This window comes from Salvelinus fontinalis, chromosome 25 (assembly GCF_029448725.1).
Source record: "Salvelinus fontinalis isolate EN_2023a chromosome 25, ASM2944872v1, whole genome shotgun sequence".
Taxonomy (NCBI): Eukaryota; Metazoa; Chordata; class Actinopteri; order Salmoniformes; family Salmonidae; genus Salvelinus; species Salvelinus fontinalis.
The window spans coordinates 15,632,664-15,644,385 of NC_074689.1; the positions used below are offsets into that span (position 1 = coordinate 15,632,664).

The 11,722-nt window shown below is 40.3% G+C and overlaps 1 protein-coding gene across 2 annotated transcripts; it reads right to left on the reverse strand.

The window, feature by feature from the left end:
- Positions 1–127: 127 nt before the first annotated feature.
- LOC129822888 (putative ferric-chelate reductase 1) lies at positions 128–8,559 on the reverse strand. Of its 2 annotated transcripts, none has more exons than XM_055881389.1 (16): positions 8,510–8,559; positions 7,824–8,007; positions 7,503–7,636; positions 6,106–6,200; positions 5,739–5,898; positions 5,372–5,566; positions 5,017–5,118; positions 4,652–4,796; positions 3,178–3,285; positions 2,951–3,063; positions 1,528–1,614; positions 1,240–1,331; positions 1,087–1,145; positions 822–959; positions 556–581; positions 128–447 (listed from the first exon to the last, which is right to left on the reverse strand). In XM_055881389.1, the coding sequence occupies exons 2-16, from the start codon at positions 8,005–8,007 to the stop codon at positions 361–363; spliced, it is 1,725 nt and encodes a 574-aa protein (XP_055737364.1). In that variant the 5' UTR covers positions 8,510–8,559; the 3' UTR covers positions 128–360. The 2 variants fall into 2 exon arrangements, with proteins under 2 accessions (XP_055737364.1, XP_055737363.1); XM_055881388.1 differs by having other exon boundaries at positions 129–447; positions 6,106–6,203.
- Positions 8,560–11,722: the final 3,163 nt, after the last annotated feature.

Here is an 11,722-nt window from a genome sequence, read left to right on the forward strand (position 1 = left end):
CAATACTGCCATCCACCTTGTTGGAGGGACGTTGCCTAACCAGTAACTTTAGTGAATATAAATAGGAAATTCATAGTTTGCACAATTGTTTTACACATTTTGAACATTTACATTTTGAACAATTACATTTTTAACAATTACTTTATTATAAGCCACTGACAGTATTAATAATGATATACATGTAATTTAAACATTATGGTTGAAGTCAATTTAAAATACCGTTTTATCATCCAGTGTAAACGTATCACACTTATTTATGGTATGAATCTCAGAGCATAACATTATAAAATTATTTCAAATACAGTCAAAGTGAGCTATATAGAAATATCATGACAGATCTGTCCATTGCTCAGCAGCTCTTCATGACATGCCAATTCCAACAAGTAGTGCCACCAAAAAGGCCATATTTCCTAGGAAAAACAGGACCAGTAGTAACACCTTGTATGCCTGTGGGGAGAAATGAAAAGGAACTCACGCCGTAACAGAATAGTTAAGAATGTGTCACTTTGTCAATATACTTATTGTATTAGTGATTTGTAATGTGATTCAGCTTACCGATTCAGAAGCACCCTCTTCATTATCTAGAACAAAAAATAAAGTTATAATTGATGTAGTATTTTTGAAAAGCGAAACCTGTACACTGCTGTTGCTGGTATCAGTTTGTTTATTCAAGCTTATCATCCTTAAGAGCTTTAGACAAAGGCCAAGAGTACGAATGTTTTGGGGATAAATCGTTCCTTAAGATAAACAATATTAGGTTGCTCAATATTGTAGGGATTTGTATAACATTAAAATGAAAATTTATATTTGTTTTCACTCACCACTGCGCTTGCAGCGCATGTGAACATCTAGCAGAATGTACAGTGTTGCCTCCCATCCAACAAAGCCACCCATCACCTTCAGAAACCACTTATCCTCAGAGCTGTCAATCAACGACAACCCAGTGAATATGGCCGCCACTGGAAGAAAATGTGAACACAATTACTAACATGTCCATAGCGCTACAAACGTCAGACAGATACTGGCTGAGAAAATAAAAAACATTTTGTACTATGCAAATAAATTATTTTATGATCAGTTCCTTACCAGCTAAAACTTTTATCGCCACTGCATTTAAAGCATGCGACCAATTAAAGAGGAATAGCCTGTGAAAGACACATGGAGAAAATGGGACATTGTCTATAAACTATTACACATAAGCAAACTCGCATACAGGAGGTATGATTATGGATCCCTTACCAGCGATGTTGAGATCCACATCGGAACGTGGCAACGATCGGCTGGAAGAAGGCCAGAATCATAACGACACAGCCCAACACAGGATGGGCTCCCTATGAACACACTGGCCTCATAAAGTGTCTCAACCATTTCAATTATCTGAGCCTTCCATAATGAAGTAGGTTTGTTTGAGTAAGAAAACTGTAGGCTAGCCAGCATTTGTCAACTTCATTCAGAAGAAATTGGCTATTAAGACTGACGTTTGTTTTAAATGTATAGGCGCAATTAAAAAAAATGTTTGATACATACCCCACTCCAGCCTCTAACATGTGAGAAGGACAAAATGAAGGCAATCATGGTGGCAGCAACAGTGAGTGTCATAAGAAACACGTGTGCCTGATGAACATAAAAGGCAAGACATAATGTGGCATCATTATTTAGTACTAAGAACTATCCACCTAATACAATCTAGACCAGGAATTCTTTAAACTTTCTCAACTCCAATGAGAAATGTACCATCCTCCCGTGACGCAAATAATCTTCCAAGGCAAATTCAAGCACCACAGGTTGAAATTTCATTTTGCATTGGTCCTTTTATTAGAAAACAAATTCAAGACGTAATTTGTTTTATCATACTGTCAATGTTATGAATTTGAAAAATTTCAAAGCTCACTACATTAAATAAGAATCTAAAAGCCCATTACATAGAGAAAGTAACAAACTAATATTTACATAGTAACTTACTTTGTAGTGATGGTGAATGTTTTAATAGGTGCGATTGATTGGCTAAATTCAGCAGTTGTCTTTAACTGCCATTTTCCCGAAAGTTGGACTGTTCAACTAATTTCTCATCTATCGTCATTCAAAGTGTGTTATTAGATAAATTCTCAAAACGTGTACAGAGGTAATTATTGATGTGGCAATTTTTATTCTAGATAACATTTTAATTTAAAAAATGCACTTCACCTACACGTCTTCAGTATTTTGCATAGAAAGATTAAGTTAACCCAAGTATACCAAACATTAGGAACACCTTACTAATTTAGAGTTGTGCTTCTTGTCTCAGAACAGCCCCAGTTCGTCAGGGCAAGGACTCTTACAAAGTGTCGAAAGTGTTCCACAGGGATGCTGGCCCATGTTGGCTACAATGCTTCCCATAGTTGTCTGGATGGTGGCTCATTCTTGATACACACGGTTACTGTTGATTGTGAAACCCAGCAGTGTAGCAGTTCTTGACAAACCGATGCACCTGCCATCTACTACCATACTCTGTTCAAAGGCACTTACATTCACCTTACCCATGAATGGCACACAATCCATGTCTTAATTGTCTTCTTTATCCTGTCCCACACCCCACCAGGGTGTGGTGCCTCATCTCAAAAAGAAAGTGTTGGATTATAGATGTATTCTCATAACTCACGACACACCTCACATGCCTAGGGCGCACACTTTGCATCCTGACCCATAGATAAAGAAACCGTTATCTAGACGTGCCAATGTGACACATGTCAATGTGCTGGCTTAACAGTATAGCTTCAGATGTCTGCGACTGGGAGTTCCCGGATCTCGGCCTCACAAATACGTGAGAGCCCGCTTGACACACTTAGCCAATCATGCTATAGTAAAAGGTACCAATTCGATAGCAGTGAGGTGGAGACATTTCAAGATAAGGCGGGAGATCAATCGAACGCCGTTATACTATACCCAATGTGTTAGTGTAACAGAAACTCACCTGAAACCAAACGTCTTGCCAACATTCCTTCCCCTTGGCCACACCTTTGAGATACCGGGCTGTGATCATTCCTAGACTACCTGTGGTCATCCATGCTATCAACATCAGGGCACCTGAAGGACAACAGGGTAACCAGTCATCAATACACTAGTATCTGTAGTTATAATAAGATAAATGTTAGAGGTTATGCATGCAAACTCTCCTCACTAGGACAACAGTAACATTACCATGTGCTTTGATAATAGGAGGCTGGATTGCATTGGTGATGACCTGAGGTCTTGAAATATCCATCTTAGTGTCACTGATGAAGGTGCTTGTATGATGCCCAATTTCCCCTGTGAAAGTCAACCAAAAAGAGAAATATAACTTTAGTTCAGCATTCATGTGTGTCGTATGTTGGCTTGACGTCATCTATACCCCGCCCAAAATATTATAATTAAGCAATAAGGCCAAAGGGGTTGTGGTACTCGTGCCTTCGGGAAAGTTCAGATACCTTGAATCTCAGGTTCCAGCCTTACTCTAAAATGTATTAAGTTGTCCCCTTCTGCAATGTGACACTTGGCATTCAGTCCAAAGAGTTCAATCTTGGTTTCATCACACCAGAGGATCTTGTTTCTCATGGTCTGAGAGTCTTTTAGGTGCGTTTTGGCAAACTCCAAGTGGTCTGTCATCTGCCTTTTACTGAGTGGTTTCCGTCTGGTCACACTACCATAAAGTCCTGATTGGTGGAGTGCTGCAGAGATGGATGTCGTTCTGGAAGGTTCTGCCATCTCCACAGAGGACCTCCAGAGCTCTGTCAGTGACCATCGGGATCTTGGTCACCTCCCTGACCAAGGCCCTTCTCCCCGATTGCTCAGTTTGGCCGGGCGGCCAGCTCTAGGAAGAGTCTTGGTGGTTCCAAACTTCCATTTAAGAATGATGGCGGCCACGGTGTTCTTAGGGACCTTCAATGCTGGACTTTATTTGGTACCTTTCCCCAGATCTGTGCCTCGACACAATCCTGTCTCGGAGCTCTACAGACAATTCCTTCTACCTCATGGTTTGAGTTTTACGCCAACAAGCACTGTCAACTGTGGGACCTTATATAGACAGGTGTGTTGCTTTCCAAATCATGTCTAATCAACTGAATTTACCACAGGTGGACTCCAATCATGTTGCAAAAATATCAAGGACGAGCAATAGAAACAGGATGTACCTGAGCTCAATTTCGAGTCTCATAGCAAAGGGTCTGAATACTTATGTTTTTTACTTAATACATTTGCCAACAAAAACTAAACAACTTTTCGCTTAGTCATTATGGGGTAGTGTGTAGATTGATAAGGAAAAAATAATTAAATACATTCTAGAATTAGGCTGTAACGTTACAAAATGTGACGAAAGGGGTCTGAATACTTTCCGAATGCACTGTACCAGGGCTAAAGGCTGGTCTTCCGCATGACAAGGCTTGGATAGCCCTTAGCCTTGGTATATTGGGCATATTCCCAAAGCGCCTTATTGCTATTATAAACTGGTTACCAACGTAATTAGAAGTTATAATAAATTGTCATACCCGTGGTATACAGCCTGATATACCACGGCTTTCAGCCAATCAGCACTCATTGTTCGAACCAACCAGTTCATAATCCTTGTTAGATAACAAATCTGTTATAGCAATCTGAAAATCAAATGGAAGAGGGATACAACCATGTCCTCATACTCTACCATTACTGGTTGGTCCGTGAGCAAACATGAGGTAGTAGGGGGAACTGGACCGTACCAGTCGCCGAGTTGAGATGGGGTTCCTAGTCGTGAAGGAACAGCTAATGATATCATCCTTCATTGAGGATTTAACATCAGAAACATTTCCCTACAAAATGACAAACAAGAAACATTTGCATCAATACCGATTGTTTTAGGATTTATTAAGCATCAGGGTTGTGGTCAATTCCATTTAGATTCAGTCAAGTCAGGAAGAAAATAAATTTCAGTCCAAATCATTGGAATGGACCCCAACCCTATTAGGCTTTATGTAAACACGTACGCCATTCATGTCATAATGACAAGCGAGTGTGAGAGAAGTGCAATACCAGAGGAACTATGTCCGGCCGCCTTCTTCCTGTTGAATAGGCATGTTGCAATTGGATGATCCCGTTACTGTCCCGGCCACAAATAAAGATATTATCATTTCCCTTATGAGAAGAGGAACAGAAATCAGTCACATCTGTTGAATTTTCTCATTTAAATGTAGAGACATTCAGTCCAGTTACTTTTATATAAATGAAAAAATAACAAGTTTAGTTTGAAAATTGTTTGAGGGATAGCCTGGTTACAGATCTGTTACCGCAGTCTTGCCAACTCCTAAAAGGCATTGTCATGCCAAACCTGTTTGACCATTAGGAGTACCAGGCTAGATGAGGGCAGGTTGAAGGCAGTGAGCGTTACCATCATCTGGTCATCTGAAAAGCCGATGGCGATGTAGCCATCTGAAGGGCCGGTCATTTCCAAATGGATGGCTGTATCCCTGGTAGAGGTCATAGCAGATAGGAAGTAACAGTCTGGGCTGACCCCAGGGTCACAGTTCAGAGGTTTCCTGAAACAGACCTTACTGCTGCCACATCCAGCACTCGAGATGGACAACTGTTGCAAACATAATCAATCTTACTGTAAAGCACTTGGGACAACTGATGTAAGTTCTTATAAATATATGTTTGAAAATCTAATATGGCAATATTGTCAGAGAGTCAGTTACTTGTGATACATTGTTAAGACAAGAGATGTTGCAAATACTATTATCCAACACCATACGTACTGAGGATTGCGATGGAAATACTGCTGTAGATGAGGCGGAGGTGGTAGAGGTGATTGGTATGGATGTGCTGTTAGCTGGTGTTGGAGCAGTGCCGCTGAACGTGACTGGATAACTTTTCACGCCAACCCAGAAGGTGGAGAAACCTATTACAAAGGACGCACTGGCAGAACAAATAGTAAAACAATGTAATAGCATCAAGGGCTGGTTTCCCAGACACAGTATTACACTAAAAATCATGTTCAATGGTGATTCTCCATTGAAAGTGCTGTTTAGTCTAGGACTAGGCTTAATCTGTGTCTGGGAAACCAGATTTGAGGGTACAAGTACTGAACATTCTGGTTCAGGAGCTACAGGATGGATGAATCACCTGAATTGGATAGCGTTGAAGCCATCTAATGTGGGGGCCCTCCATGTTCCCTGGATGGAAAATTTAGCTGATGCTGATGTGTGAGAAACTGCAGACTTCTGGGAACAGGACGCAACAGGGTGATTCCACACCAGGAAGTCCAAAAAATGCCTGTTCTCAGATTTACTACGTGAGAATTACCAGAACACTTACTAGAAAGGATGTTTTATATTCTTTTTACCTTTGTGTCAAACCATGATGACAGTGACCATTTTAGACCTATACATTCCTCCTGTAAGACCCTATGAATCATACATTATATAGACATGGTGTCACTTTTTTACATTCATTTAACATTAAATATATATACCAAAAGATGCTTGTCTAAAGAAAACAGAGCGCACTCTCCACGGGACAACCACAGCAGGTTCAACTTGCCCGGCTCCCATGCATTGTCCATATTTCACCAACGTGGATGAACAAGAGATCAGTTTTAGGCTTACTGCAATTCAGTAAGCCTTGTTTTGATTATTATTATTCTTTTTTATAAAGGTCCCTGCTACTACTAGGTTTCAGAGTTTAACCTGGTCTCCACACACACCTCAGACTTGTGGTGCAACCTCTAAATTATGATACATTTTATAAGCACCACCAACACAGTGAATGGAAATATTGGTTAAAAGGGAACTCCCTTTGCTGAATGTGTGATCCTAAAGGAGGGCTGTGGTTGTTACCCTATAATGTCAATTTATATCTATAAAACAAGCATCATCTTCAAAAGGAGCCCACTGGAAATTTGAGCCATTTGAAGAGTATATTGTAAAATATATATATATATATATGGGTACTTGAGATATTCATAGATTTTTTTAAATGTTAATTTATTCAATGTGAAAAAAGGCTTCAGAATCTTAACATAATCCATATATAGATCACGATTAGGAGTATAATGACACCAAGATAGCTGCATCATGTATGGTTCACCAATCATAGGGTCTTACAGGAAACATATTTAGGACTAAGGGCCTAAAATACTCATGATTTTCTCCCAAAATATTGTAATAAATATGTCCTCCCAAATTAAGTTCCTATGTGAAAATGTCCAGGCCAATCAGAGATGCCCAAAAATATTGCCTTCCTGGGGTCAAATGACCCAAAACAGATTTCATGAGTAAACTACATAATGTAGGCTAGTGGGTTTGGGGTAGCAGGAAGACCCATGCAGGAACAGGATATTTGATTAGTTTGTAAATAGAGTTTTTCCTTACATCTCAAATACATTTCAGGCAATAAGATGTTAAAAAAACATTACCGTTTCAATGTTATGTAATACTGTAGCTCTCATAACAGCAAACCAGGCTATAGGCCATGTGGGAAGACATAATTCAATTATACAATCTCTATGGGAATAGACTCACAGGTTGTCCGTTGCAGGTGAGGAGCTGTGCCTCTCCACCTGTTACAGTGAAGACTCCCACAGGACTACTTCCATTAACTGCTCTGGCTTGTAACATGAACCCAATGAATGGAGTGGAATCTGCCAGGAGCCGGACTGTTAACACAGTGTGTAGTTTATTTAAAACACCAGTTGCATCATCACCATAGAAAATGGAGACAGAGATTCAGTCCATATCTACTTTTAAAAGATAAACCCGCAACAGCCAAACCATAACATTAATAAAAACTATAGTGGTGAGTCTTCAAGATCACTGCGTGAAAAATATGACATGACTTCTCACCTGTGATTTCATCGCCCTCCTTAAAGTTGGACCGGTCAGCGGTGACAAAGAATGGAGCAGGGCTCTGCTGTGCGGTTACGAAGTGTTGCGGTGCCATATCGTCACACGCATCAGTCACCTCTCCGGAGCTGTAGCACCGCACGACCCGCAGAATATACCCAATGATCAATATGTATCGATCCATCTAGATTAAATGAAACCGAAAAATAATTAAGAACAGGCTACTGATGGAGAGCGTGGCGTACCAGAGTCGACAAGTTAGGGAGTTGGGTGAGAGCAGAATTTCTAGTTTAGTGCCTTGTGTGCGGTTAAGACAGAGATGACCTCCCTTCTGGATACCAGCGTGACAAGTACAGCAGTGGCCTTAAGCACTTAACCCTGAGAGACCAAAGTGTTTTGACAACACTTACACAAATACAGCTAGTTCTGGCTCAGAACAGTTTGTCTCATTAATACATTTTTTTCTACATCAACACTACATCTTGTAGAAGACAAGTTGCTACTATACATATGGGTATAAGGAGATTAATTATGTAATACAAGTAACCTGAGGATACAACTTCATAGAAATACTTAATTGTGCAAAAAGAGCAAGATTTAACCAAATCGATTGTCAGTAGGCCTATTAGGTGATAAAACAAAGCTCGCCTTTCAAACATAGACACGCTACACAGGTAGTCTCCTACCCTGTTCCTGGAGAGTTACCCTTCTGTAGGTTTTCACTCCAACCCCAGTTGTAACTAACCTGATTCATCTAATCAACCAGATCATTATTAAAATCAGGTGCAGTAGATTAGGGTTGGAGCAAAAACGTACTGCATGGTAGCTCTCCAGGAAGAAGGTTGGAGAGCCCTGATATAGAACAATCTGAAAACACCATTGCTGCTCTATCTGGCTTGAGCAATTAAATAATCAGACACACCTGAAGTGTTACCTGCCATGCAAAACTAAGCCAATAAAAACGAAGACAATTTAAATACTTAAAGTAACTGTCCAGTGTTTCCAGATTTCTATGAAATATGACCTATAATTAATTACAATATGAGTGAAATAGTTTTCCTTCCAGAAAATGGTAATGAAGTATGTTAAAATGCTGCTTTTCTGTGTTGGAATGGTGTAGGCGTACCCCAACAACAGAAAGGCATGGGATTATACCATCATTAAAAACATAGATGTGAGTGGACTGCTGATTAGCCAATGAGCTAATATGATATCATGTTCTTTGAGGAAATAGCAAGCAGTTTTAAAACTGTTTGCGATTGAGGTGTGGTTTTATAAGTGTTTTTTCTCAAATTTATGCTTTGGCCACAAATACAACAATAGGACAAGTCAACAACTTTATTTGGGTATGAGTTATATACAAACTTTTAACAGTGACATTTTAACTGGACATTTATTTTAATTTAACTGTTGGCAGTTGGGACTTATAGTAAGCACTGTTTATGGAAGGATTTGAATGTTGATGAATGAATACAAAATATCCAATTACACTTGCTCTAAATAAATAACTTTCATACACATTTAAAAAGAGTCCAATGATGTCTCTAGTGAAGGAGCCTGTCCTTCAAAGCTAGTCTACATGGTATCATCCCAACTTAAAGAGCTTCAGAAGGACTTTATTACAAGAATACAGTCAAAAGCATTTAAAATAAATACAATACTTAATTAACTATTTAGATGGAGATGTTACATATTTATATACAGTATTTGTTCAAGCTTACATACATTTAAATGTATCTACTATCAGCTCATAATATAACACTAAAGGGCATTGAGAATAAATTGTTGAAATAATGTTATTGTTCACTTTATACCAACTTCCAATAGCAGGCCTATGTTACCATTGGTAAGTGATGTTATTCCACTAGGTGGAAGGCTACTCTTCACTCTGCGCTGCAGACTTACTTGGATGCTGTCCTGGACAATTAAAAAGGAAGTGTCTGGTGAACAAGATTAGGGGAGAATCTCAACTGCCTACTTCTCGTGTCCCTTCTGCTCGCCTCTTTCTCACAATTCATTAGAGAAGGTCAGAGGGGAGGGACCTCTTGCGTTCTCATCCAATGTGTTTTGAGGAGGAAAGGGGAGAGCGCGTGAGGAGTATGCAATTGAGATTCTCCCTAGGACATACAGTGCCGTCGGAAAGTATTCAGACCCCTTGACTTTTTCCACATTTTGTTATGCTACAGCCTTATTCTAAAATTGTTTAAATACAAACATTACCTCATCAATCTACACACAATACCCCATGACAAGGCAAAAACAGACTTTTAGAAATGTGTGCATAAGTATTAAAAATAAAACAGTAATACCTTATGTAAGTATTCAGACCCTTTGCTATGAGACTCGAAAATTGAGCTCAGGTGCATCCTGTTTCCATTGATCATCCTTGAGATGTTTCTACAACAACTTGGAGTCCACCTGTGGTAAATTAAATTGATTGGAAAGGTACACACATAAGGTCCCACAGTTGACAGTGCCTGTTTGAGCAAAAATCAAGCCACGAGGTCGAAGAAATTGTCCGTAGAGGTCCGAGACAGGACTGTGTCGAGGCACAGATCTGGGGAAGGATACCAAAACATTTCTGCAGTATTGAAGGTCCCCAAGTACAGTTTGGAACCACCAAGACTCTTCCTAGAGCTGGCTGCCTGACCAAACTGAGCAATCGGGGGAGAAGGGCCTTGGTCAGGGAGGTGACCAAGAACTCGATGGTCACTCTGACAGAGGTCTAGAGTTCCTCTGTGGAACAGGGAGAACGTTCCAGAAGGACAACCATCTCCGCAGCACTCCCACAATCAGGCCCTTATGGTAGAGTGGCCAGACGGAAGCCACTCCTCAGTAAAAGGCAAAAACGAGATTCTCTGGTCTGATGAAACCAAGATTGAACTCTTTGGACTGGCTGAATGCCAAAGCGTCACGTCTGAAGGAAACGTGGCAACATTCCCACGGTGAAGCAAGGTGGTGACAGCATCTTGCTGTGGGGATGTTTTTCAGCGGTAGGGACTGGGAGACTAGTCAGGATCGAAGCAAAGATGAACGGAGCAAAGTATAGAGAGATCCTCGATGAAAACCTGCTCCAGAGAGCTCAGGACCTCAGACTGGGGCGAAGGTTCACCTTCCAACAGGACAACGACCCTAAGCACACAGCCAAGACAATGCAGGAGTGTCTTTGGGACAAGTCTCTGAATGTCCTTGAGTGGCCCAGCCAGAGCCCGGACTTGAAACCGATCGAACATCTCTGGGAAGACCTGAAAATAGCTGTGCAGCAACACTCTCCATCCAACCTGACAGAGCTTGAGAGGATCTACAGAGAGGAATGGGAGAAACTCCCCAAAAACTGGTGTGCCAAGCTTGTAGCGTCATACCCAAGAAGACTCGAGGCTGTAATCGCTGCAAAAGGTGCTTCAACGAAGTACTGAGTAAAGGGTCTGAATACTTATGTAAATGTGATTTCAGTTTTTGCTGTGTCATTATGGGGTATTGTGTGTAGATTGATGAGGAAAATAAACAGTTGAATCAATTTTTGAATAAGGCTGTAACGTAACAAAATGTGGAAAAAAGGGGTCTGAATACTTTGCGAATGCACTGTATGTGCTGAAACACCCACCCTTCCCATTAGTGGCAATAAAGACAACGTGAGCGAAGCCTGGAGCCGAGGCTTTAGAAAGACAAACTGTCCACAGAAGATGGAACTTTATATGGCAAAAACTGTTTGAATCAACGTTGTTTCACGTAATTTATTAAATAAATAACCAAAATCCAATGACAGGATGATATTTTTGTTTGAATATATGTAAGTTGACAACTCAACCAAATGTAAATCGAAACTAGACGTTGAACTGACATCTGTGCCAAGTGGGTCCCCTGCTATTCCCAGCAATAGGTAGAACATTATAATAATT

What these genes read in the sequence shown, in the direction of transcription:
- LOC129822888 (XM_055881388.1), bottom strand. Translation starts at nt 8,007, where the DNA reads ATGGATCGATACATATTGATCATTGGGTATATTCTGCGGGTCGTGCGG. An exon ending in TTCAACGCTATCCAATTCAG is followed by an intron (nt 5,899 to 6,105) that starts GTGATTCATCCA and finishes TTGTTCTGCCAG; the next exon opens with TGCGTCCTTTGTAATAGGTT. An exon ending in TGTGGATCTCAACATCGCTG is followed by an intron (nt 1,146 to 1,239) that starts GTAAGGGATCCA and finishes TGTCTTTCACAG; the next exon opens with GCTATTCCTCTTTAATTGGT.